Here is a 27,627-nt window from a genome sequence, read left to right as displayed (position 1 = left end):
CCCAGCGGTGCGGGGCGCGGCCGCGGCGGGGGCCGGGCTGGTTGCTCGCCCGCGTCTCCGCCTCCCCCGTCCCACGCTGCCCACGGGTGGGTTGGGGGGTGCGCTGTGTGTGTGGGGTGTTTCGCGGGGAGGGGCGGCGGCGAGCGCGGAGCAGGGGGGCGGGGGAGGGGGCTCGTTCTGGGCCCTTCGGAAATGGGAGGTGGCTAAGGCGGGCAGCGGTGGGAGCGATGGGAGGGCGGCGGGGCGCAGGCGGAGGCGCCTGAGCGCGGCGGGAGAGGGGGCGACAGAGCCGCGGGGCGGGGGGGCCCCGCTCCCCGCCGCACCCCCCTCCCGGAGCCGCTGTCCCTGCCACCGACCGGTTATTCCGGAGCCGCGAGAGGAAACGAGGGAGCGCGGAAAAGGAGGAGGGAGGAAAGGGGGGGGGGGGGGGGTTGAAAAAGAGAAAAAAAAAAAAAAAAAGAAGGGGGGGCAGCGTTTAAATCCCTGCCCCCCGCTCCTCGCCGCCTCCATTCCTCCCTTCATTCGACCTCCCCTCAGGAGCCGCCGGTGAGTCCCTCGCCCGCTCCCAGCCGCTCCCGCCCCGCTTGTCATTGTCGCCCACTCGCTGCATTCTTTCGCGGCTGGATTTTATCCCTCCGGTCCGTCTGTCGGGATGGGGAGCGAGGCGGCGCGGGGGGGCGAACACCAAAGTTGGGGGGGGCAGGAGGGGCGAGAGTGCGATTAACCCCCGCGGCGCTGGGGAAGGGTCCCCGGCGGTCCCTGCCCCGGCGCGGATGCGGCGAGGGGCCGGGAAGGAGCCGGGACAGCGCCGCGGGATACGGGGGCTCGGCGGGGCGGGGGTCCCGGCCGCGGTTTGGGGCGCTCCGGCATCGCCGGGGGGCGCTGCCCGCCCGGGGCTCTCTGCCCGCCCGGGGCTCGGCTGCGCTGGACGGCGGCGCGGCGCCTTCCCTCCGGAACGGGGGGCGGGGGTCGCGCGGGGCTCCGCGCCCGCCGTGGGGGTCCCGGGGCGGGGACACCCCCCGCCGCGCGCCCGGCGTGACGTCAGCGCCCGCGGAGCCCCCCTTCCCTGCGGCGGGAAGTTCGGCGGGGGCAGGGGCGCGCGGGGCCCGGGGGGGCGCGGGCGGGCGGGAGTTGCGAGTTTGCGGCCCGGCGCCGTGCGGGGAGGAAGGCGGCACAATGCTGGAGGGGGACCGGCTCCCGCCCTGGCTGCCCGCCTGCCTGCCTGCTTGCCTGCCTGCCTGCCTTCGCAGGGGGGGACTCGTATTGTCCCCGCTTCCCCAGGTGCGGCCGGGGAGCGGGCAGGAGGAGCTGGGAATAACGTTCCCATCGGGGGACCGAGGAGAGTGTCGGCTCCCCCGCCGTGGCTGCAGCGGGCACGGGTGGGATTCGCCCCTTGCCGTTGCCCCTTCCTCGGACATGCCAGGGTGCCGCTTGGGGACCGGGGCGCTGGCGAGACCCTTTTCGGCTGGGTGACATCAGGGTGGTGGCTGCGCTCCCCTTGAAGCGGCCGAGATCCCTCGGTGTGTCCGGCTGGATGTCCATTTGTTACTCAGGATTTCTGAAGAAGCGGCGTCTGGGTTTCCCACATTGCCCTTTTGGCTGTGCCGTGGGGCCGGTGGCTGTTCCGCCTTGCTGGCCTGTGGCCGGCTCCGCTGCTGTTGCCCAGCGAATTGGCGGCTGTATTTTGCCGAGTGGCCGCTGTGCTGTTGAAGTGGCAGCCATTTGGTCACCGTGGCATTACTTTGCACGCTGCCTTTGCTCGCCGTGGAGTTTTGCCTTGATAGCTATTGTACGCTCCCGAAGTTGCTTTCCAGATGGGCAGTGTCTTTCCTTGCGTTTGCCTCAGTGCCGTGGCTGCCTTGAGTTCTGCAGCCGATTACTCATTTGCCAGGGTGGCTACTGTAAGAATTTGTGTGGCTTTTGTCTGCAGGGTCTGTTTTTTGCAGGGCTGTGCCTTGAGGAACAGCATGTCGTTACCGAGCTTGGCACCCCCCAAATCTGTTGTCATTATTTTTGGTTGTACGGGGTGGATTGCACAGGAGCCGCTATGCTTTCCAGCCTTAATAAAAGCGAGGAGAAAGTAGTGGGCCATTATTCTAAGGTGTGTAGCAAGAGAGCGAAGGAGGAGTTGGAAATGCATTTTGTGTCCACCTGAGTGCTGGACCATGGTTACACACCCTTCAGGTGTGTGCTGCCTAAAGCTGCAGAGTTCAGCCTTGACTTCCCACTAGAGAATCCCACAGCTGTCTGAGTTGAAAGCTGGACTCTCTTTTCTTCTAAACCCGAGGGTGTTGCGCATCACTGCTGTGCTGCATGCATTCCTGAGGGGATGGAGCTCCACGGTCATTACCCATGGATGGGACACTTGTAAATGTGAATTATCAAACTGTTCATTTGGAATTATTTTTGTTCTCTTTTGCCCTGTTTCTTTGCCAAGCTGTTAATGTTATGTTGTGTTATTTTGTGTCTGTCATTGCTGATGGCACAATCAATCATTTGTGTATTTCCCCAACTTAGGAATGACCTGATCTTTCAAACGAGACTTTTCCAGATATGATTCATGATGGAGCTTTTTAATCATGGCCAAAGAGTGAACTTGTAGTACCATGGTTCTTGCTGGAAATTATGAAAAAACCCCAAACATTTGAAAATTAAATGTGCAGTAAATCTTAATGAACAAGATGAACAGGTTTAACCTGCTGCAGTGACCTGCCTTTACCTCTCCTCATATGCATTTACCTCCTCCCCTGGGTTTTGCACCCCTTGGATACCTCTGAAAGGTTCTTGCATTCTCACCTTTAGGTTTGCCCGAAGAAGGAATTAAGATGATGTTTCTTGTGGGTGTACTTCCAAAATGATAATGGTTGTGCGAGGAACTGTGATTCTGTAGCATGGTGAAATTGCTGTACTAAAAGCAACCCCATCTGTATTGTTCAAGAGGAGGAGGAGCATCTAGTCCAGTCGGACTAGATAATCATTGGAGGTCCCTTCCAACTGAAATATTCCATTCCAGTTTTATCTGTGTGTGAAATGTAGCAGGCAGGTTTTTCTCTTCCCAAAGTTTAGCTCCTGTCACTCCTTGTACACCTTCCCAGTTTGTCCTGGAGCTCTCTCGTGTTCATCAGTGTTTTTCTTGGGGATGGAGGTGGAGTTGAGAGGAGCAGTCCATGTGGAATACAGGGCTATGTAGGGAAGGTTTATTTATTTACCAGGTCTGGGGTGTAATATGTTTGCAAATGCAATCGCTGGAATTGGTCTGTGCACATGTTCAGCTGTGCCTCTCCTTAGATACCTACCTGAATCTTTATCCATCTTATATTATTCTTCCATGTGAAATGCCTTTTCTTTTGAGAATCTGGTTTTCTCTTCCATCAGACTTTATCTTCCCCACTTAATTTCTTTCTCCCAATCTCCTTTGGACAAATAAACTATTTTCTTGCCTTCATTGGATTTTCTGGTCTCATTCTTCTTCCATTAGGACATGGTTTGGAAGTATGAAATATATTTCTTGTGTTTATCATTTCATCTCTTCCATCTGTACTTCTTGAAGACTGTGTCTGCTTAAGTACAAAACAGCAATGCTTTACAGACTTCTTAAAGGCTGAAGGAGAAGGCAACACAAGTTCTGACTGTTGAAAAGTGAAGGGATCTCTGAAAAAGTCATGCTCTCAACCAAGTGAGCACACCTAGGGTAGGTATCCTCCGCAGAATTAATTCCTGTGGTCCCTGCTGGAGTCTGGTCACAGCGGATGGTTGAACATGAACACGAGATGCTCCGTCTCAGAGAGGAGCCCTGGCCTGCTGAGGCTCAGCAGTACCCAAGGCGTGTGTTGCCAGGGTGGCCAGGTACATGTCCCACTGCTCTTTGTCACGTCGAGACCACCACTGGAGAATCTTTCTGTCCTTCCAATCACGTGTTGGGCAGTCGTGGGCCCACAGCCCATGTTCTCAGGGAGGTGTGTATGGAGGATGATGAAACAGCAGGGGGTGTTTCCAGTTCAAGTGGCTCGAGCTTCACCTCCCTACCAGCCTGTTTGGGCTTTGAACATTTGGGGATAAGGATTTGGCCATGCTTTGAGTTTAACAGAAATCAACTTTGTGAGGAAGTGATCCCTTCAGAAGCAGTGCCTGGCTCCCAGCTCTGCAGAAGTTTCTGACCGTCTGTTTTCTGCGTGTGTTGTGGCAGCAAACACTGATTTGTTGTTGTCTCCTCCTGTAAAAATATCAATGTTTGATTGATTGTTGTGGCAGTATTTTCACCTACAAACCAAAGGCTAAATGCAATATCTTCTCCAGGCAATTTCAGCCAATGATGGTCTGTCTGGGCTTTGCTGAAGAAGGGGAGCTGGTTGCTCTCAATCTTACTTCATGTCTCTTGCCCTGGTGACATTCTTCATCACAGATAGTTTAGATGGAAAATTTTAGTCTTGTACTTCCTTGCTGTACAATGCACTTGGTGATAGCCTGTTTCTTCCACAAGGTCTCTCTGTGCTATAGATCACTTAACTGAAGGTTGCATTTGAGCAACCTTCATCTGTTTGGACAGTGAATTGGATTTACTGTGTGTGTATATATATATATATGTGTGTGTGTGTGTGTGTGTGTGTATCACAATATATATGATAGTTTGTATAATATGTCTTATATAAAATATAATGTTATATAGTTATTAAATTTTATATTGTTATATATAGCAGACTGTATTAGATATAAAGTGTATCTATAGCACAGTGTTCTGGATATACTGCTGGTTTTTTTCTTTCAGGCAGTGCAACAGATGAAGTGATTTACCTCAGAATTATTCAGAGTTTGCCAGACACATAAAGAGGGCCCACCCTCCATGAAGAATGGTTTATCCAGTCATGGTTATCCATCAGGCTTTCCTCATACATTGCTAGACCATTGCTTTCAAAGTCCATTTTCACCCAGAACTAGCTGGACCTTTTGGCCAAATTCTATGACTACTAATGAGTTTAGTATTGAAAAGCCTGTTCTCATCAACTGACTGGTCTGTGCAGAAAATATTAAAGAGCTTTTTTTTTTTTACAATAAAATAAAATAAAACCCTCAAAAAATTTCAGTGATACGGTGGATTCCTATGCAAGTTTTTCAAGTGATTGATTTCTCCCGCTTTTCAAATTTTGCACTATTACTGTGTTGGATTTGTCTAGCTTTAGCTAGATCCATTGGACATGGAGGTCTTTGTTGCGTAGGTTAAAGAACTCTCAGAAATATTCTCACTTTGTAGTGCTCATAGGCCATCTTCAAGTCTCCTTTTAACATTTTCTCAGGTAAGCTGTATTTATTCCGCTTAAGGCTATAAGGGGGAGGAGTTAATCACATTCCTCAATTTGTCAGCATCCTTTTTGGAGTACACAGGTAAAAATGGCATGCACTACTCCCATAATTGCCTTACTAATCCTATATATAGTCAGGTAAAAATCATCTCTCTTTTCCTGCTCCTGAAGAATATTCCTTTCCCTGTGCACCAGTGGATTTCACTCATTCAGGAAAAGCCGCTTCAGAAGTCTTCTGCTGAGAACTGATGTTCCAGCCACTAATTACAAGGTCTTTTCTGATCTTCTGTGTATCCTTGGATTTTCATCCTTGGAAGCATTCTAGGTTCTTCTGTTCTTGACGTAAAAATCTTGGCTATTTAAGACACTTGTCTGGCTGCACGACCCCGTTGCAGCAGTAACACCAAGTGGTCTGTGCCAGAGTTTCCATGCCATCATTTACCATCTCTGCCTCACCTGCACACCTTTATTCAGCTTTCTGAAGACTTTGTTCAGTCGGTGCCTTCACCAGCTACCAGCAATATTCCACGTTTGGCTGCCGTTGCCTCTGACTGATGGGGCCTTGCATTGTGACAGTGGATCCATGTGTGACATCTTTTTTTTGGGACAGGTCGTGCTCGTGCCATAGCTGTGCACCAAGCTTTATCCCACACCTTGGCACATGCTGCTTCACAGAGATTACCCAAGGCATTAAAAATATCTCAGGCTGTGGTTTCTCTTTCTCTGGTGCCTTTTCTTGTGAGAGGGCAGTCCGAGTCTGGTTTGGGCTCAGTCTCTGGGCTCTTGAGTGGGTGCCTACTTGAGAGTCAGAGGTTTGTGTCTGTGCTTGCTAAGGCAGGTTGTACATCTCTATAAATGACAGCACTTCAGCATAGATGGCCTGCTTTGAATTCTCTTGGGATCACGGAGAATTTTGAATGCTTTTGACTTCTAATTCTTCTCTGATGTCATGACCAGGAAGACTGTGATTTATCCACAACCTCTTGTTTTCTGGTTTCATGAAATCACAAGGGCTAAAATCACCATGAGCTTGGTGAAGTGTGTAAGACAAAATCTCTCCTTCCTCCCAAGGGTGGTTCAGCGCTGGCACAGGTTCCCAGGGAGGGTGGAGATGCTCAGTTCTCTGAGGTGCTTGTGATGACCTTGTCTAGCTTTGCTGTTTGCTGTGAACAGGGTGTTTGAGTTAGACCTCCAGCAACCTCTTCCAAGGCAAATCTTCCTGGACACACCATGGGGTTTTTGTTTCTTAAGCCTCAGGGATGAGGGCAGCATCATCCCACTTGGCCAGTCCTGTAGACCAAGGAGAAGCTGTGGGATCCCAAGGCTAGGAGTGACTCAAAGTTTACCAGCGGCTCATATCTCCTGAACTATTGTTCCTGTGCCCATTTCCCTGGTCCCAGTTCACGTCTTTCATTGTGGGTGTGTCTGTCCATCTCCATTCTGTTCACATGCTTGCCCTTGGCACACATGGCTCTCGTGTTGCCTTTGTTGTCAGTCATGAATCCCTAGAAACAGAGAGTCTAAAGGGTGTCCTTTGGGTCAGTAGCTGCAAAGTCATAGAATCATTTAGGTTGGAAGAAACCTCCAAGATCATTCGGTCCAACTATTAATCTAATACTGTCATTTTCTAATCTAATCTAATCTAATCTAATCTAATCTAATCTAATCTAATCTAATCTAATCTAATCTAATCTAATCTTAATCTAATCCAATCCAATCCAATCCAGTGCCATTTTCCTCTGAAACTCTACAGCTTCCAGCTGTTTTCAGTGGAGGACCTGCCATAGACAGATAAGGTTTCTAGCTATCCAGAAAGTGCCAGTGATTTTTGCTTGAATGAAACTCTCCAGTCTCCCATCAAACACATAGAACCTTCTAGCACCCATGGTGTCCTTTAATTGGAAATTCTGCAGCCACCTGTTTCAAGAGCTACTCTTTCATTTTAGTGGGTTTTGAATGTGTTTGTAGTGTTGTTTGATGCTCATCAAATTTGTACTGGAAAAGACAGTAAAAAATTATTTCCTACCTAGCCTCTATTTTTCATATATGGCTTTATGGTCCGCAGTCACATCCTCACTTCCATAACCTTTTCTCTGGACAGAGATGTCTAACCCACTCAGTCATGCCTCTTCATTGCCCCTTCTAGTTCCCATGGAAAAAGCAGAATTGCACACACATTTCAAGATATGGGAAAGCCATAGGTTTCTGTGGGGGCATAGTGACAGTCTCCTCGGGAAATTCTAGCATGCAGTTTGCTTTCTCAATGGCTGCTGGATGCCAAGGTGCCATTTTCATGGATCTGCCTCTTATATCCAAATGGTATCTATTACTCTTGAGTTGCTCTGGTCAGCTCAGAGTCCGTATGTCCCTTCCAGCTAGCATCTTCCTTTGAGTCTCTGGGCAACCATCCTGTGGTGTCTCTGAGTAATTTGCTTTGCCTTCTTAGCAAAGGGACGTCTGCCTATCAAAAGAGGGGTGCGAGGTATTACAGTAGACCCTTGGCCCCTAACAGCTCCACAGGTAAGGTGTGCTCAGGTGTTGCAAATACAGAAGATGCTGCACTTCATAAAGTAATGAGTGGCAAGTGTGGTATGTCCTTCTTCTGGATCATGTATCTGTAGGCTCCATCCCACTTGCAGAAGGTAGAGCCCAGTGTGTTTTGTTTCGTGATCTGGATCTGCCAGCCTGTATCTCTGAGAGATCTGGAAGACCTCCTCTGGGGAGACAGAATGATTCTTCTGGGATTTTTAAGTAAATCTGTTACATACTTAACAGTCATTTTACTGTGCCCTCAGGAATTGTTTTATGATTAACATAACCTTCTTTAGTACATCTAACCTTCATTTAGTGAATCAAACTTTATTTTCAGTTGCTTTTGCAAAAATTAATATCTTCTTCTATGCTGTAAATTAAGCTATTGTTAAATGCATGAATGTTCTTATTATTTATTACCTTGCTTTAGCTCTATTATTTAGTTGTTAATCAGAATTTTTTTCTCAGATACATTTTTATTTGAATGGAGGTTCCAGAATTAGAGTTTTCATACTCAAAATAGCATTCTTGCTCCTCATGGTTGTGCAGAATTAAGAAAACAAAACATTAATATAGGCTTAATAAAATGTAAACTAGCTTTATCTCCTAAGGCTGCCAGCGCTCTGCACAGTTATTTTTAGTATTCTTATTTGGCACCCTTTCCTGAAGCGTGAGCATTTTAATTTTTCTTTATTATTTTACTGCAGAGAAGGAGTGCATAGGTAGCCTGAGAAGTGAACTTGTCAACAAGTACATATAAGAAGGATTGAAGCTGTTGCCTCAAGATGAGCTCCTTTTTAGCATGGGAGGTGTTATTTTGGCATCATTTTAGGATATTTTATACAATGATGGACTGGTGTGGGTTGAAAGGGGCCTTAAACATCATCCAGTTAACAACCTCTCTGCCATGGGCAGGGATACCTTCCACTAGACCAGTTTGCTCCTGGTCCCTTGCAACTTGGCCTTGAACACTTCCAGGGTTGGGGGATTCCACAGCTTCTCTGAGAAACCTCTTCCTGTGTCTCACTACCCTCATAGTAAAGAATTTGTTCCTTATATCCAACTTAAACCTGCCCTCTTTCAGTTTGAAACCATTGCCCCTTGTCCAGTCACTGCAGGCCCTGGTAAAAACAGTCTCTCTACCTTTCTTACTATCCACCTTTATATACTTAGAATCTCAGAATCACAGAATCATTAAGGTTGGAAAAGACTTCCAAGATCATTGAGTCCAACCATTGACCAACCATTGCCTCGTCAACTAAGCCACAGCACTGAGTGCCACGTCTGGTCATCTCTTGAGCACTTCCTGGGATGGTGATTCCACTGTTGCCCTGGACAGCCCATTCCAAGGCTTAACCACCCTTTCAGTGAAGAAACTCTTCCTGATGTCCAATCTGAACCTCCCCTGGCACAGCTTGAGGCCATTTCCTCTTGTCCCATTACTTGTTGCCTGTCTCCACCTGGCTACAGCCTCCTTTCAGGGAATTGTAGAAAGTGATAAGGTCCCCCCTGAGCCTCCTTTTCTCTAGGCTAAACATCCTTCAGCTTCTCTTCACAGGACTTGTGCTGCAGACCCTTCACCAGTTCCATTGCCCTTCTCTGGACATGCTCCAGCACCTCAATGCCCTTCTTGAATTGAGAGGCCCAGAACTGGACACAGGGTTTGAGGCGTGGCCTCACCAGTGCCCAGTACAGGGGGACAATCACTGCCCTGATCCTGCTGGACACGCTATTGCTGATCCAACACCCAGAGTCTTTCCCCCATCTGCTAGGCAGGTCACCTGATTGTAAAAGGAGGTCAGGTTGGTCCAGCAGGACCTGCCTTTTATGAACCCATCCTGGCTGGGACTAATCCCCTGGTTGTCCTGTACGTGTCATGGGATCACACTTGGGATAATCTGCTTTATAACCTCTTAGGGCACTGAGTTCCAGCTGACAGGCCTGTGGTTCCTCTGATCTTCCTTTGGACCCTTCTTGTGGATGGCCATCACATTGTCCAACCTCCAGTCACCTGGGACCTCTCTGGTTAACCAGGGCTGATTATAAATCATGGACAGTGGCTTGGTGAGCTCTTCCATCAGTTCCCTGAGCTTAAAAGTTACCAGAAGGTCTTTCTGGAGCCTTCTCCAGGCTGAACAACCACAGCTCTCTCAACCTCTCTTTGTAGGAGAGGTGCTTCATCCCTTTGATCATCTTCATGGCCTCTTCTGGACTCCTTCCAGCAGGTCCATGTCCTTCCTGTGCTGGGGACCCCAGAGCTGGATGCAGCACTCCAGGTGAGGTCTTGCCAGAGCAGAGCAAAGGGGCAGAATTCTGTCCCTCACCTTGCTGCCAGTGCTGTTTTTGATACAGCTCAGGACATGTTTGGCTTTCTGGGCTGCAAGTGCACATTGTTAGCTCATGCCCAACTTTTTGTCCACCTGTGTCCCCAAGATTTTTGCCACAGGCTGCTCTCAGCCTCTTCAATCCTCAGCCTATACTGATCCTGGTGATTGCTTTGACCCATGTTCAGGACGTGCACTTCACCTTGTTGAATTTCATGAGTTTCACATGGTTCCACTCCTCAATCCTGTCAAGGTCCCTCTGGATGGCATCTCTTCCCTTTAGCCTATCAACCACTTGGTGTTATCTGCAAGCTTTCAGAGAGTGCACTCAATCCCACCATCTGTGTCATTGATGAAGATATTAAATAGTATTGGTCCCAGATCCTTGGGGGACTCCACTGGTTCAAGGTTTCCTCTTTGACATTGAGCTGTTGTCTGTAACTCTTTGGATGGAGCCACCAATCCAGTTATCAAGTATCACGGAGACTGGTTTGGCAATTATGTCAGCCAACTCCCTCAAGACCCTGGGATGCATTCCATTAGTCCCAGGGACTTGTTCATGTTCAGTTTCCTCAGGTGGTCTCAAACGTGACTTCTTACAATGAGATTGTGAATCAGCTCTTACATACATGATAGATCTAAATCAAGAGAGTCCATTCAGCTTGTGTATTAGAAGTGTGTGTAATTCACCCTCTGTCACAGAGTGAAGTTTCTGAAAGCATATTATTAAGCAAATTTATTTTAACACATCTCATAGTGACCCATTCTCTGCCATATTTTGAAGACAGAAGAATACAGTGAAATTCCAGTATACTGCCAATATGAAATCAATGTATTTATAGAAAATAACAAAAATTGACAGCTGTCACTGTTTTCATACTGGATTTATATTTTGACCTCTTAAGCAGTAGTCACAGTTGGCACTTGAGTTGCAGGTGTTTCTGTCTGAGTTTGCCAAACCTCCCTGGCAGGGCAGGTCTCAGCCCTTCCTGGCTGTGTCCAATGGCTGCTGGTGGTTGGATGTGCCAGCCAAGCCTTGTGGATGGGTCTGCAGAGGACTGGTGGGTGTTCTGATCCTGGGGTCTCTGTGTGCAGTGACCCACATCAGAGTGATCTGCAAGAGTCCTGTTCCTTGATTAATTCACTTCCTAGCCTGAGTTCACAGCTCTTGCATCCACAAGTGTTCTAGTTATTTTGCAGGAGACAGAAAAATGCCTTCGTTTGAAAACTACTTTTCATTTGTATACCTTTTGTATATTTATTCTTAACAACATTTGCTGAATATAGAAGATTTTCCAGTCATGGCAATGTTCACATCCAGTATTAGCCACAAATGTTTGCCATCTTGGTATTCAGCCATTTTGGTGTCCTAATCCCTTTGCTTGCAGAATCATTTTCCCTTTTACAGTAATGTCACGCTCCAAGTATGTATCAAAGACTGTGACATGCAACCTGAACCCTGACCTGTTTTTTCATTGCTGTCCAACACTGAACACCGTGCCCTTCCCCTTCCCTCTCTTTCTCCATCATGCCCTATAGTAAAATGCCAGGGTTCAAGCATGAAATCAGGTAATTAGCTGTTGGGAAATGCTGTACTTCGGGTTGTCTGATTGCAGTATTTGGGACAAAACTTAATGTTTTCAAGATCCTACACAATTGTTAAAACTGATTGCATTTCTGGACATTTTCCCTTCATTTTACAAAATGAGGGAGATTGAGACAGGAGTTAAAAATATTTGGGACCATAATCCATTGGGCAGTCATACATATATATAGATATAGATATAGATATAGATATATAGATATATAGATATATAGATATATAGATATATATACTGCACTTCTTAGTGATCTTTACCCATCAAGGGGGATCCATCAGTTACCATTCCATCTTATTTTCAGGGCACTTTTCAGCATCTGCAATGTGTTAGAAAGCAGCTGTGATCATTTTGCCACCCTGGGTCCTCCCTCCAGTGCTAGTCCATCCCTTTGTAGAAGTGGGAAGAGAAAAAACAGGATGGGAACAGAGAGCTATTGAATTGCAGAGAACCAGACTCAGTTTAATTCTCACATCTGACTTCTGAGTCTCTGCCTTTGCATACCAAATGCCTTGCATTTCACGTAGGGTTTTGGATGTGATTCCTGCATTTCAGAAAATTACTTAATGAGTAGTCACTGTGTACTTTAAACAGTTCCCAAATGAAGAAGACAAGAGGTTTGCACTTCAGAACATCTGTACATAGGCTAAAGCAGGCATTCCACTGACTCCTTACTCCAAACTTGCATGGACTAGCATCTAGTGGAAGATGGCTTTGTCTATAGTAAGTAAACCAAAAAGGGGGTAATGTTAGCTCTTTTTCTTAAGTGGAACTGATGCTGGGAGCCCTCAGCTCTCCCTTCTGCTGGCACTGGCCCCAGAGAGGGCTAGCTGGACCTTAGGTGGCATTTGACCTTCTCAAGCAGCCTAGAGCCCTGGACTTGGGCTGCCCATCCTGGGGCTTGCTCTGCCATTGAGCATCTGCTGAAGCATCAAAACCCTCCATGGCTTTGGCAGCATTTCCCTGTCTTCCTGGTCTCGGTGGAAACGGGTTCCCTGCTGCTGGACATGTGCTGGGTGTACCTGTGCCTGCAGCCCAGCATGTGCAGTGCTTTGGGCATGTGACTCCTTTGTCATTTACAGCTCTGGCCAAGCCCTCAAACACCACTCCAGAAATTTGGTTCCCGTTTCCTCTGCTTCTTTTGCCATCTAGGAAAGTTTATTTTCGCAAACCCACAGCCTAATGTGTAAATGCTCTCCTGAGGCAAGGACAAACATTCGGCCTGCTTCCTAAGAAGTAAAACCTGAGTGCTTCTCATTTGAGATGTACTTGTTTCCAGTTTGGTTTCCTGGGAAAATTGCTCCACATGACAGCCTGGGAAGGCAAGAACCTGTCTGTGTCCTTCAACAAAAGAGGAGCTGGACCTCTTAAGTTTCTGGCTGCTGGTGCAGGACAGTCCAGGCTTTGGGAAGGAGAATTACTTGGAGCTGGGGAGGAGGAGGAGCGGGATCCATTTTGAATGGGGGATGCCTGTTGAGTGTGTGCTCGCAGGGGACTTCACCAGGGCTTACAGGAGAATATGGAGGGGTTTGGGCAATAAGCCAAGCCAAGCTGGGTTGTATGAATCTCAAACAGAAAATACCAATTCGCAATGCCTCATAACTCAATTGAACCCGAAAAGGGCTTCACAGGGCCAGGGAAAGGTTAACCCTTCCACAGCAGCCCTGTCACATCTCACCTCCTAACCAAAACCATGGAGCCCTAAAAACCCCTCAGGGTTTTGCAGGGATCTTCAGTGATGGGAAGGGTTAGGTGTAACTTGCTAATTGTAAAGGCTCACATTGCAAGCTTTGATTTCATACATGTTAAAATTAGAAGGCAGATTTGTGATCCTCTCATCTGGCCATAGCAGTTGCTATACTGAGCCTAATAATGAGTGTGTCAATTCTCTTACATATTTTAGTAAAGTCTTCACTGTCTAAGTGACAGAAACTTCTCCCTCAGTGGTTGATTTTGTCTCTTGAAATATCACTATTTGTTTCTGGCTTTGTTTGTTACTACATATTCAGTGGTTGGAATAAGTATGGAGTGGGTATCCCTTTCAAAAATGGAAGTTTCTGTTTGTTGGCTGCATGTTATTTTCCTGACTAGCTTCTCTGGGAAGAAGATGGTAATTGTCATTCCAGGGTTGCTGGAAAACTGAAGTGAGACCTGTGTGCTGCGGTTATCACTCTGGCTTCTTTGGTGTGGGAGGCGTGGGTGGTATCCCTGTGGAATGCAGGGAGCAGTGACATTGGTAGCGTGCTGCTACTGCTGCTGCTGTGCCTTCAGAGCTGAGCTAATACTTGCAGGTTGCCACCATGGTGTGAGTCAAACTTGAGTTAAATTAGGATCACCTTACGTACTACAACCTTTTGTTTCACGTAAGAAATGTTGATTCTGGGTGCTTATCTAGAATAGCATCAGTGTAACTGGCTGAATTAGCAACCAAAGGCCAAAGCGTGACAGAGACATGAGGCTGTAAAACAAGTCAGCGGGTGGGGATTGGGAGTGGGCTCTGCCTCCATTAGGTCAGTTATAAACCATTATCAGCTATTTTTCTATTAAAGAAGAGGTCTCACTTAATGAATTGATGTGTCTGGGAATTAATGCTGGATGAGTCCCCCCGGGGCTTTCATGATGAGGGTCAAATAAAATATTAATGGAATTAAAACAAACAATCCCCTGATTTTCCTAAGTACCTTCCGGATGGGTTTCTCTAAGCATTGGTCAGGGAAGATGTGGAGCCTCAGGAGAGACAGGCCGGTGTCATTACTCTCATTTCATGGTCAGGCAGATGAAGGCAGTGGAAAGCACTGACCCTGGGGCCACACAGTCCAGCAACAGGGCTGCACAGGAGGTCTGAGAGTTCTCCTGTTGGGTGCTTTTGCTGTTTTCAGCTCCCTTCTCAGAGATATGAAAGTCATCCCGATTACCCCTGCACTGCGTGGCTGGAAGCTGATCTTTCCAGGTGTGGGATGGTCTTCAGGAGCCCCAAATCCATAGGCTTCTTATTCACAAAACTTCTCTGTGCTTCCAGATGAGAAAATAAAACCCAGTAGTTGTGGCTTTTTTCTCCTGGTGCCTCTTCCATGGGATGCATTCCCTTGTCTTCAGATTGTCCATTCCAGAGGCTGAGTATAGCAACTCCAATAACAGGCTTGGGAAGGATAAAGTCTTTTTGGTTATGTGTATGCAGTGCAGAGAAGTACAAAAGGTCTTTAGCTTGCTAGATTCAAGCAAGCTAACTTCAGGAGCAGTACCTCTGAATAATTTCCTCCAGTTCCCAAACTAACACAAACATGGTACTTTCATACTCCAGAGTAGGAACTGTGTGATAGAACAGGGTATTAAATATCTACAGCAAAATGCTTTTGGACATGGCACAAAGCTGTAAATTGTTCCAGAGGGATCTGAGAAATCTGCTGCTGCTGCAAAGTGTAAGGATGTACTCTGCATCCCTGGGTATGACTTGGTCTGGTACACTGAGAAACATCCAATGTATTGAGGAGGAGAAGACCCTGGCAGGCACTCCAGGCTAAACAGAGCTGATGACTGTGTCGTGCAAAAGCAAAGATAATGTGTTTTCTCACACCTATTTGTGTACTTTGGGCATGGAACAGCCCAAGCAAGACTTGGCATATTTTATGCAGAACATGGTGGTGCATGAGTGCATGTGGATGTGCTCTGGAGAGGGCAGGGCTGTACAGTGCCCTTCAGAAAAGGCCACTTTGCTGAACGACAAATGACACAGGGCTAGCAAATGACAGCACATGGCCAGGTAAGGGTGGTGTGACTTTCTGCACTGACAAGTGAGAAGACGAGCTAACAAAGTCAGAAAAATTGTAATTGGGAGCATTTTAAAGCGCTTTCCTGTTATTTTTTTTCCCAAGGAAAATACTAAAATTATTCCAGAGGACAGGTATCCTGATAATCATTCCTTCTTGCATCCTCCAAAGCATCATTATTGGACCCCGAATGATAGAAGTAGATAATCACAGAATGGCTTGGATTAGAAGAAGCCTTAAAGATCATCTACTTCCAACACCCCTGCCATGGACAGGGACATCTTTCACATGACCAGATTATTCAAAACCCAATCCAGCCTGGCCTTGAACACTGCCAGGGTTGGGGCATCCATGGCTTGTCTGGGCAACCTGTGCCAGTGCCTCATCGCCCTCAGAGTAAAGAGTTTCTTCCTAATATCTAATCTAAATCTGCCCAATTTGAAGCCATTAAAAATGAGTACCTCACATTGTGCACATATCACTCCTATAGATTGGAAATCAGATATGGCAGTGGGCAAATCTTTTCCCACACTGAATGGAGAGTTTATTGCATTCTTGGTAAACATCCTTGAGTCTCTAAATAAGGAAACAATAATAATTTTGTCATATTTCTATAGCAAACCACAAAAGGATGTTCTATAGTCCACTCAGTCTTTCTCCCCGCTCATCTGCTTGTCTGCCTTTCAGGATTCAGTGGGATCTTACTGCGTGGCTGGTGTAAGCCCCACTTCCAGAAGAAGTGCCCACCTCCATCTCCTCGGAAACAGCCGAAGGGGGTTGCGGAGCCATAAATATTTATGTTTTCATCAAACCGGGCCAAGGAGAATGGGGGTCCCACACCCAAAAGAATGAAGACACGACAGAACAAGGACTCAGTACGTGAGGTGGGAGAGGGGGGTGGGACACGAGAGCCAGACCGGAGCTGTGGGTTGGAACTGAGGCTCCCTGCAAAGCAATGCCCATTCCTGTGGGCATGAGTTTGGCACAGTGGAGTGAAAGGGATTCAGGGGCTTTAGGAGGTTGGGCACAGAGCAGGAGAGGTGGGACATGCAAAGCAGGACTGACACAGTGATCCCTCTTTTAGATGTCAATGCGGAGTGGACGGAAGAAAGAGACTCCGGGGCCCCGAGAGGAGCTCAGGTCACGGGGTCGAGCTTCCCCTGGTGGCGTCAGCACCTCCAGCAGTGATGGCAAGGCTGAGAAATCCCGACAAGCAACAAAGGTAATATCAGCTAGAACACAAGTGTGGGGTGTGCAAGGACTGCCTAGACTGGGTGGGATCCATTTGAGGATCCAGGGACACAGAGCAGAAGAGATTCACTAAGGAACCCATGCTGGGTTAGCTTCCTGAAATGGGCAGAATCCCTCTTTGCTCTCATCCTCACCATCTTGCACTTTCCAAAGAACTGGTGTCCAGCCTTACCAGACCCTTTTAGGGCAAATTTTTGCCATATCCTGGGTCCACGTTTCTCTGCTAGTGTTATCAACACATGACCTGCTGCAGTCTGTGAAGGCCTGTTGGTTTGGAAGATTTCCCCACAACCCTCCACCTCTCTGTTCTCCTTGTCTCCATGCAGAAGGGCCGGTTGGAGGAATCCTGCACCCCCAAGAGCAGCAAGCAGGGCCGAACAGAAGAGATCTCAGAGAGTGAAGGGGAAGACACCAGTGCTCCCAAAAAAACCAAAACTGAGGTGAGCTCTCCCTGCTATGATTGCTGGCATGTGCCCAGTCCAGAGCAAAGGAGTCTCCACAGTTCCCTATCTGTGCTGCTCATGCCTGCCCAGCTTGAAGTTCCTGCTGACTGGGAGCCCTGACACCTTGGGTTTTGCACTGCAGCTCTTCCAACATAAACAGTATCTCCCTGGCTACAGAAATGCCATCAGGAGTGATGACTGAGCAGATGGAGGCTCTCTGTTTCATTTGCCTTGTGTTCAGAGGACTGCTATGCTGTAGGAGCTGGGGACGTGTCCTGCCTTTTCCAGCTTAGTGGCAAGAGCCTGGCTCCATGTGCAGCCGCAGGTTGGGTCAGAGTTGGTCCCTTCTGATCCCCAGCGCAGTGTGAAATGGATGTGCTTAAATCACCATGAGTTCCAGGTGACAGTCGTGGAAAACCTGCTCATGCACACACAGATTCGTGGCAGGGCTTTTCCAAAATGCTGAGAGCACCAGGATGAGTTGGTGGTTGAGTGGTTGGAAGACTCAGCTCTTCTGCTTCTTCATTCCCTGTTAACCTGTTCAGGGATCTGGCCTTAAAGGCCTACAAACATGGGGATGCTTGCTCACATCAAGAGGTCGTTATAATTCAACCACCTTGGTTACGCTTCTGTAATTTCTCCATGTGGACAATCTGTTCAGCTCAAGAGTGATATTCTTTCAGCTTGGCCTCCCTTGCTTAGAGTTAGTTACCCTTACCCATAATGACTGCTTAGTCACCAATGCACATTGTCTGAGGCAGCAGGTGGTGGAGAGGAGCAGGGTTGGGAAGGAGGGGGAACTCCTGGAAATATGGAGTGGAACAGCGATAGGGGTCTGGTGGGGAGCTGGTCTCCTTGGCAGGGGCAAGAAGAGCAGTTCTGGGTCTGGGGCCTGTGCTGGGAACACTGTGGTGTGTGCTGCTCCATGCCCGTGGTGATACCATGTCCTGGCCAACAGCCCATCCATCACCTGTGCTGTATCTGTTCCCTCGCAGCCTTGTGTGTAACAGCTCCCTGCCTTCCCTCACTGCCTCTTCACACAAGGTACCCATTGTTACCTCCTTCCTGAACATGGAATGCTTATGAAGGATCTGAGAGCACTGGGAAGGAGGCAGGAGGACTGGTGTTATGTATACCTTGCCAGACAATGTCTCCTTTGCTCTGTGAGGTTTTCTAGTGCTGGGGTTGGCAGAGGAAGGTCAGGAAACGAGTCCTCTGGGACCTCCTTGATGTGTGTCACGCGTGGTTTGGGAGGCCTCATAATGCCCCTTTACTCCTTCCTACTTCAGGAGCTGCCCTGTCCTCCATCCCCATCCGATGTTGACAGCCTCGATGGCCACAGCTTCAACGATGAGATGAGCAGCGACCCACGGGACATTGACCAGGACAACAGGAGCACCTCGCCCAGTGTCTACAGCCCTGGGAGCGTGGAGAATGACTCCGACTCCTCTTCTGTGCTGTCCCAGGGGCCGTCTCACTCCTACCACCACCCCCCGCTGTTCCCCGAGAGCCCGCCGGTAGCTCCCCCTCCCGACGGCCTGGCCCGCCCACCAGAACCCAGCTTTGGGCTCCCGGGCGAGGTGCACCCCCAGGGAGCCCCAGCAGGAAGTTACCATTCCCAGCTGGAGGGACAGGCCTCACGCATTTTCCAGGCTCAAGCCCCACAGACACCCGCCTCCTCCTCCTCCGCTTCCTCCTCCTCTGCTGTTGCCGCCCCTTCTGCTCCCCCTTCCTCCTCCTCCTCCTCTTCCTCCTCCTCCTCCTCCTCCTCTTCCTCCCACACTCCCCTTTACCCTACGGCCAATGTGGTCCAGGTTGGGGCCAAAATTGCCGGTGGTGTGGGGGGGCTCCCCGCACCAGGGGCCCGTGAGCAGACCCTCGGCGCCAAGCACAATCCACCACCCACCACCCCGATCTCACTGGCCTCGGTAGGAGGAGGGCTCCCCCCTCAAAAGACACCCCCAGCCAACCCCCCAGCTGCCCCCCCGGCCTCGGCCCCTTCCTTCCCCCACGTCTCCTCCAACCTGCCTCCTCCGCCGGCCCTGCGTCCCCTCAACAACGCAGTGGCCGCCTCCAGCTCCCCGGGCATGGTGGGGCAGGCCCTGAGCGGCCACCTGCCCCCTCCCCACAGCATGGGGCAGGACAAGGCACCGGCCCTGGCCCCCTCCCGCTACCCCTACGCCCCGCCACCGCTGCCGCCCTCCAGCTCCTCTGCCCAGTATCCCCAGCCCTCCCCGGGCCAGCCCCTGCCCAGCTACAGTGCTTCCTATGGGCACTCCTTCCCCCCGCCCAGCGGCCTCTCTGTCTCCAGCCAGCCCCCCAAGTACACCCAGCCCTCCCTGCCCTCGCAGCCCGTCTGGAGCCAGGGGCCACCCCCTTACAGCCGCCCCCTGGGCAATGCTGGCTCCCACCCCGCTGCCCCTTTCCCTGGCCAGTCCCCCCATCACCAGCAGCCGACCCAGCAGCACCACCACGGTCACGGGAGCAGCGGGGGCGTCTCCCCCGCAGCCACCGCTCCTCCCCAGCCCCCCGGGGGCTATCCCCACGGCCTGGAGTCCAACAGCCATCACCCTTCCCACCCCACCTACGGCCTGCGCCTCTACCCTCCGCACAGCCAGGCCGCCTACAGCCAGGCTCCCTCTGCCACTGCGGCCGCTGCCCCTTCTTCCTCCTCTTCGTCCTCCTCCTCTTCCTCTTCCTCTTCCTCCTCTGCTGCCTCTTCCCAGGGAAGCTACCCCAGCATGTGCACGCACCCTCCGGGGCAGAGTCCTGCCACGTACACTTTCCCCCCGCCACCACCCCCTTCCCCTGCTCATGGGGCTGGCCCTCCAGTCACCTCTGCTGCCACCACCCTCTCCACCGTCATCGCCACCATGGCCTCCCCCTCCGCAGCCCCCTACAAGACGGTCTCGCCTCCGGTACCCCCGTCGGCTGTGGCCCCATATGGGAAGCGGGCGGCCTCCCCTGTCCCCACCTTCCAGCCCCCAGCCCCCTACAAGCCAGGCTCGCCCCCCACTTCCTCGGCTGCCCCTTTCCGTGCAGCCACCCCTCCTGGCTACCGGGTGGCCTCTTCCCCTGTGGCGGGGGGCTACAAAGCCCCCTCGCCCGCCCCCTCTGCCCCACCACCCTTGCCAGGGAGCATGGCTGCCCCTGCCCCGCCGCCACCCCCGCTCCCCCTCAGCGCTGCTCAGATCAAGCAGGAGCCGTCGGAGGAGTACGAGCCCCCGGAGAGCCCCGTGCCGCCTGCCCGCAGCCCCTCGCCGCCCCCCAAGGTGGTGGATGTGCCCAGCCACGCCAGCCAGTCAGCCAGGTGAGGGGAGACTGGTTTCTCCAAAGGATGGGGAGGGATGTATGGAGCAGGGAAAGGAAATCACCCCAAGCCTGAGGTGCAGCTATGCCCTTTCGCGTTTTTCATGATGTCCTGCACATTCCCACGGTGCCTTTCCCACAGTGCCTGGCCCTGTCCCCATCCCTGCACACCATCCCTGTCAGCACTGATAGGCTTCACCTCTCATCCCCAGATTCAACAAGCACCTGGACCGTGGCTTCAACTCCTGCTCCCGCACAGACCTGTACTTTGTGCCCCTTGATGGCTCCAAGCTGGCCAAGAAAAGAGCAGACTTGGTGGAGAAAGTGCGTCGAGAGGCTGAGCAAAAGGCCCGTGAAGAGAAGGAGCGTGAACGGGAACGGGAGCGGGAGAAGGAGCGGGAGCGGGAGAAGGAACGGGAGCTGGAGAGGAGTGTGGTAGGTCTGGGGGTCCCACTGCCACAGCGCAGCCAGGGCGGATGCTCAAGGGCCCCCTCGGCCTCTTCCCGCTGGGACCCTGAAGCCGGTCTCTCTGCTCTTTTGCAGAAGATGGCCCAGGAGGGCCGTCCGGTCGAGTGCTCGTCCCTCGGGCCGGTTCCCCACCGCCCCTCCTTCGAGCAGGGCAGTGCCGTAGCGACTGTTCCCCCATACCTGGGCCCTGACACCCCGGCTCTGCGCACCCTTAGCGAGTACGCCCGGCCCCATGTCATGTCCCCCAGCAACCGCAACCACCCTTTCTACGTGCCCCTGGGCGCCGTCGACCCGGGCCTGCTGGGGTACAACGTGCCAGCCATCTACAGCAGCGATCCAGCCACGCGGGAGCGGGAGCTGCGGGAGCGGGAGGCCCGCGAACGAGACCTGAGGGACCGGGACCTGCGTGAACGTCTCAAACCTGGCTTTGAAGTCAAACCGGCCGAGTTGGAGCAGCTCCATGCCGTGCCAGCTGCTGCCATGGATCCGTTCCCACGCCACGGCGGGCTGAGTCTGCAGACGGCCCCTGGCCTTCATCCCGCTTTTCCCTTCCACCCAGGGCTGGGCCACTTGGAGCGGGAGAGGCTGGCGCTGGCAGCTGGCCCGACCCTTCGTCCAGACATGTCCTACGCCGAGCGCTTGGCGGCTGAACGCCAGCACGCCGAGCGGGTGGCTGCTCTCAGCAATGACCCTCTGGCCCGGCTGCAGATGCTCAATGTGACACCTCATCATCATCAGCATTCCCACATCCACTCTCACCTCCATCTCCACCAGCAGGATGCCATACACGCAGGTAAGGGCCGCATGGCGGTGGTGCCCTGTACAAAGCCCTGATTTCTGTCCCCCTGTGACTTCCTTGCGCTCCCTCCCTCTGGCTCTGGTGAACCCTAAAAGCTGACGAGACTAAACTTTGAGGCCATAGATCTTCAGCCAGAAGAGCCAAACATCATGGTCATTTTTCTTTGCCCCCACTCCCATCCCACCAAAGGATTTGACTCCACTGATCAGTGGCCAGCAAAATTGTTTGCACTGTGTTCTTTTGTTCTGGATCTCTGGGGCCACAGTACAAGGGCCAGAGTCACACTGACTGCCTGGGTGGTGCTGCTGTGAGCTGCATTCCTTAGACTGGAGTCTGCAGAGGGAGCGGGAGCCCTGCGAGAACAGATTTGGCAGTGTCCTTAGGACTGATGAAATGTTGGTTCTCAGGTTTGCTCCTATGGCTGCAGATAGTGGGATGGGATGGGAAAGGAACTGGAGACTGCTGTTTTTCCAAACTGGATGGTGGTCTTTTCCATTTCCACATCCTACAGGAAAGCAAAGTAAAATGTTTAGGGATGAAGATCTCAGGGAAGCAAAGCCCAAGCTACAGTGCAATAGGAAAAAAGTGTTGTGCCTGCTCAGGTGCTGTGAGCAGTCAGTGGGGTCTGGTAGCAGTCACAGGCGGTGGCTCTGAGCAGCTGCAACTGCTCAGAGATGGCACAAGGTACAAATGAATGTCCATTTTCCCTCCAATCCGTGGCTGGGCACCTTACTCTGGCTGTGAGTCCAAACCACTAGAAAGAGAATCTGTCCTGGATAAGACCTGGAAAAGAAAGCACCCAGTACAAGCGTGCATGTGAATGGCTGTCAGGGTGACAGATAGGCATGATAGGGGTGCAGACCTGATTTCAGAGCAGGTCCTTGCAGAAGCCTACTGAAGTTTTAAGAAGCTGTACTTCTAAGGAGCATTATTTCTTCCCAAGGTGTGTAGGGACAGAGCTCTGCCAGACTGGTTCACGTGGCAAAAAGAGTAACGGTCAGAAGGAGATGACACGGTGTTGTTTAGCTGTGAAATCATCCCATTCCTAAGACACCCTGACCCTCTTTCTCCATATCTGTTTTATGTGGCCCTGTGCCTGTCTCTGTGTTACCTGCTACAAAGACTGGGGCAATTATCTTGTGGTATCTTTTCTTCCCAGCCTCAGCCTCCGTTCACCCTCTAATCGACCCCCTCGCCTCGGGATCACACCTCACCCGGATACCATACCCAGCTGGAACCATCCCCAACCCTCTCCTGCCTCACCCTCTACATGAGAATGAAGTGCTGCGCCACCAGCTTTTTGGTAAGGAAGTTCACAGGGACTGCTGTTCTCCTCCAAAGAGCATCAGCGGAGTTCCGAGGGGCAGGGGCGTCCTGACGGGTCACAGGACCAAACTGAGGTCTGTTAAACAGAGCATAGGGCAGGCCCACGCTGTCAGGATGAGCAGGTCCTGCACATGGGCAGGGATGGGAATGGGAGTGCAGCAGGGTCTTGACTGAGCTGCGGGGGCCTTGGATGGGGCATTAACTTGGCTCTTCTCTGTGTCACCTTTGGCTGCAGCCGCACCCTACAGGGACCTGCCAGGCTCCCTCTCGGCACCCATGTCGGCGGCACACCAGCTGCAGGCCATGCATGCGCAGTCGGCTGAGCTGCAGCGCCTGGCTCTGGAGCAGCAGCAGTGGCTCCATGCCCACCACCCTCTGCACGGCGTGCCGCTCCCCACGCAGGAGGACTACTACAGGTGTGTGGAGCTGCTCTCTCCTCACAAGAATGCCTCCAGGCTCAGCCCGGGTGTGGGGCTGGCACAGGCAGTGGGAACAGGGAAGCATTGCCCTTGGAGCAGGTGACTGTGCCCAAGCCCACACCAGGAACAGGGACACTTTGCCACGGGGCACAGCTGTGGGCTGGCCCACAGGAAAGTCATACTTGGCAAGTGGATATTCAGTGGCTAATCCCTTGTGAGGTCTCAGCTCCTCCCCTCCGACTGGGGAGATAACTTATATGTGTTTCACACATGTCAATGCAGTTATGACTAACCAACACCCCTGCCAAAATACAAAACATTTATAAGGGTTTGATGGTTTTACCAGGCAAGGCATTCACAAGTGCATGGGGAGGCACACTGGGAAAGAGAGGTGCAATGTTGTACGTTTTAAGTTGTATCTCCTACTTCAAGGATCTACAGAACTTCCCAAGCCGGCAGTGTTGTGTGGGTCTAGATGAACAAAGGCAGGGGAATGTAGTAAATTACCTTTTTCCCTTTCACTCTCACCTTGTTCCTCTTTTTTTATCCTAGCCACCTGAAGAAGGAAAGTGATAAACCCCTTTAAATGGACTTCTACTGTCAGTGTGACATCATCATGTCTTTCTCTCAAGAGGAGCAATCAATCAACCAAATCCTGGGGGAGGGGAAGCTGCAAAGTGACACATCCTGATCGCACCATGCAGTAGAGTACAAGAGAAGATGACAAAAAGTACAGGATGGCATCCTGGGAAAAGTGGAGGAGAGAAAATGGGGAGGGACTGAAACACCACTAATGGACCTGAAGCGATCAGAACATGATTTCAGCTGAGCTCTGAAGAAAAGAGAATCGGCATTGCACAGAGCTCAGAAAGACAAAAGACTGACGTGAATTCAGGGTGGCAGCAGCTCCATCCTTTGTTTTGGGGGAACAGTTGCATTAAATAAAAAGTGCAGAGCATTGCAGGACTTCATGTACAGGATGCTCCTGCCTTTTCTGCTTCTGCAAGGAGGAGGTGCAGCCAAGAAATAACTGCAAACCCAAAAGAGCCTTTTTTCAAGATGCCTCCTCAACACCCCACCCCCCTTTAGGTGTAAGATACTGCTTAGCGATACAGAAAAGCAACATGGAACTTTTTCAGATTAGCCAGAGCAGCTTCCCATTCTCCCAACATCCCTTCAGATGCAAACAAAGCGTTCCAGGCCCCTTCCTGCCTGTGGAGGGTCCTGTCCCAGCCATCGGGGTGCAAAGCACCGCAGGACTGTTTGCAGGACGGACGGTGGCTGTGCTTTCCCCAGCTGATGGGAGCGGGCACGGCCATGAGGTGCGAAGCACCAGCAGACTGTTTTGGGGACTGCTGTCACCACCGTGACCCCTCTGAGCCCAGTGGGGAGAGCTGGCGTGGCCGAGCGGTAACACCGCGTCCTGGGACTGTCTGTAAGATGGTGGCTGCCCCTTTCCCTTCACCCATCCTAATTGATGTACTTTAACTCATGCACATCCTATTAGACGTGGCAGTTTTATGTAGCAACTTGTGACTCCCTTGACCCCGCGTGCGTGTTCTGATTTCACAGTTGTATCTCTCGATTGGTCCCCCATATATATATATATATATTTACTTAACCATTAAAGGAAAAAACAACCAACAACCCAGCTATGGAAAAGAAAAAGAAAACGACCACCCAAACGACGTTCCCCACGCACTCCCGAGCCCCGACACACATTCTAATAATTTATATATATAAATATATATATGAAGCTCTTAAAAAAGGGAAAAAAAAAAAAAAAAAGACAAAAAAACCCTTCCAGAAACGGGACTCCCGTGTGTTCATTTCTTTTCACTGGGGCCGGGACGGGAAGGGCATAAACACTCCCGGGAGAGGATGGAAGTGGGACCCGCCTCGGGAAAGGCGCGGCGGAGCCGCTGGGCGGGGAGGGGCGGGGCGCGCACGCCGCGGGCCAATGAGAAGTGAGAAATTTGCATACGGTCCGGGCGGTGCGGCGGGGCCCGTTCGGCGGCGGCGGAGGCCGGCGGTATCGGCGCGGATCGGGGCGAACGGGTGGCGCCGGTTCGGGGGCCCGCGGGGGAGATAACGCGAGAGAAGAGCGGCACTCGCCCTCACCCAGGGTGGGTCGGGCCGGACGGGGCCCTCGCACGGGCGGTAATCCCGGCAGTGATTTCAGCTCTTTTAGAATTTGTCCAGTAAGGTTTCCCGCGCCCGCGGGAAGCCGCCCCCTGACAGCGGTGCAATGGCAGAGCGGGGCGGGGAGGCGCAGGCGCGCTGGGGCCACGCCGGGCTGGGGCCGCTGCCCGTCCGTGCGGGACCGGAGCCGCGGGCGCCCCGCCGCGCCCCATGGCGGCCTCCGCGCAGCCCTCGGTGCCGCCGGCGCTGAGCGCGGAACAGGCGAAGGGTGAGTGCGGGAGGTTCCGTGTCCCGGGCGGGCCGGCGGCGGAGTGCCCGTACGGCGTAGCTGGATGCGGGAGGCCGGCGGGCGGCTGAGTGCCCGTGTCCCGCAGCGGTGCTGGCCGAGGTGATCAAAGCGTTCGGGGCGCCCGAGAACGCGCAGCGCATGGAGGAGGCTCGGGACAACGCCTGCAACGACATGGGCAAGATGCTGCAGTTCCTTCTGCCCGTGGCCACCCAGATCCAGCAGGACGTGATCAAGGCCTACGGGTTCAGCAGCGACGGCGAAGGTGGGTTGTTCCCCCGCCGGGCGGGATGCTCCGGGCCCGCCGGGGCAGCGGGGCGTCCCGCCCACCCCATTGCCTTGCAGGCGTCCTCAAGTTCGCCCGGCTGATCAAGTCGTACGAGTCGCAGGACCCGGAGATCGCCAGCATGTCGGGAAAGCTCAAGGCCATGTTCCTGCCGCCCATGACGCTGCCGCCGCACGGGGCCGGCACCGGCGGAGTTGCTGCCTCCTGAGCCCGCGGAGTTCTCCCGCTGCTCCTTCCGAGGTGCAGGTCCTGTCAGCCCTGGGTGCGGGGCACTTGAACAAGGGAGACGCGGACCTGGAAGGAATGGGATGCTTCGTGCCCGCTCGTGTGTTGCTCGTGAATAAAACCTGTATTGAAAATGCCCGTGTTTTATGAATGAGCTCAGCAGTGCTGCTCCCTGGTGCAGAGGCAGGTTCAGCAGTGCTCTCTGCATTGCACTTGAAATGCTGTTTTGGGAGTCCACGTTCTGCAGAAAGGTTTGTGCAGATCCTCGGTGTGAAGCCCTAGGACCTGATATCAGAGAGACAGCTGTTAAGCACTTTACAAGGGCAAGCGTTTTCAGATGTGCTGTTTGAAGCGTGCTAGGAAATGTGTCCCTCAACACGATCTAGTACCGTTCTAGTACAGCAGGTGGTGTAAATGCCATTGAGGCCCCTATCCCCAGCAGGGTCAGTGATAATTTATTTCTGCTTGCAGTGCCTGTGGCTGCCTTGTTTTATGGCTGGATGTGCAATCCAGCACATTATCCTTAGTGAAAAAGGCAGCACAGAGATGCAGCAGGGAGCGGCTGAGCGTGGGAGGGCTGGGCTTGCCCCATTTGGCTGCAGCCTGGATTAGAACAACATAAACAACATAAAAATTTTATCTCACGTTTTTTTGGACTGCAGAGGGATCAACCTAGTGGTGCAGCCTTGCTCCTTCGCGATGTTTCCTTTCCAGTGTGATTCAGAGGAACATCGGGTATGCCTGCTTGCAGCCTCCTGCCGTTTGCCGCTGTTGCCCGTGGAAGAATTGAGGTCTTTGGCGGCGGGGTGGGGGGGAAAAGGCTGCGAGTGAAGGAGCCTGGGAGAGCAGGGAGCTGCAAGCCAGGTGTGAGGAAGCTGTGTCGGGTTCTGCCTTCTGTGCTCTGAGTTACAAACCGGGCAGGAATGCAGCCAGCGAGGGCGTGAGCTCAGTGGATGGGAAGCAGGAAGAGCAGTCGGTCCCTTCCGTCTCCATCTACCTCTCCGAGCTTGGCCTTGGCCTTCCCCCACCCCTCTGATTATTCATTAACTACAGTCCAGGAAGTGCTTTGCAAATGGTGAAAATTAAGCCCTCAGCTTGAGGCCTGAAGTTTGCCTGACCTGGAGCTACCTTCTTCTTAGTCCGCCTGGGAGCAGG

General features: G+C 51.9%; 2 protein-coding genes and 1 non-coding gene across 4 annotated transcripts; all 3 read left to right on the top strand.

The window, feature by feature from the left end:
- ATN1 (atrophin 1) lies at positions 1–25,334 on the top strand. 2 transcript variants are annotated; one of them, XM_058843737.1, is made up of 10 exons: positions 1–86; positions 16,206–16,393; positions 16,603–16,740; positions 17,096–17,209; positions 18,502–20,522; positions 20,734–20,956; positions 21,065–21,782; positions 22,948–23,091; positions 23,350–23,530; positions 24,086–25,334. In XM_058843737.1, the coding sequence occupies exons 2-10, from the start codon at positions 16,316–16,318 to the stop codon at positions 24,117–24,119; spliced, it is 3,651 nt and encodes a 1,216-aa protein (XP_058699720.1). In that variant the 5' UTR covers positions 1–86; positions 16,206–16,315; the 3' UTR covers positions 24,120–25,334. The 2 variants fall into 2 exon arrangements, with proteins under 2 accessions (XP_058699720.1, XP_058699709.1); XM_058843726.1 differs by lacking the exon at positions 1–86 and adding an exon at positions 445–546.
- Positions 25,335–25,703: 369 nt separating this feature from the next.
- LOC131575040 (U7 small nuclear RNA) lies at positions 25,704–25,765 on the top strand. The gene has a single exon (XR_009276685.1). It is a non-coding gene; the product is annotated as a U7 small nuclear RNA (small nuclear RNA).
- An 18-nt stretch (positions 25,766–25,783) lies between these two features.
- Positions 25,784–26,608, top strand: C1H12orf57 (chromosome 1 C12orf57 homolog). The gene is made up of 3 exons (XM_058843847.1): positions 25,784–25,943; positions 26,050–26,226; positions 26,307–26,608. The coding sequence occupies exons 1-3, from the start codon at positions 25,886–25,888 to the stop codon at positions 26,453–26,455; spliced, it is 384 nt and encodes a 127-aa protein (XP_058699830.1). The 5' UTR covers positions 25,784–25,885; the 3' UTR covers positions 26,456–26,608.
- Positions 26,609–27,627: the final 1,019 nt, after the last annotated feature.

This window comes from Poecile atricapillus, chromosome 1 (assembly GCF_030490865.1).
Source record: "Poecile atricapillus isolate bPoeAtr1 chromosome 1, bPoeAtr1.hap1, whole genome shotgun sequence".
NCBI classification, from domain to species: Eukaryota; Metazoa; Chordata; class Aves; order Passeriformes; family Paridae; genus Poecile; species Poecile atricapillus.
This window is presented reverse-complemented; position numbering and strand designations above follow the sequence as displayed.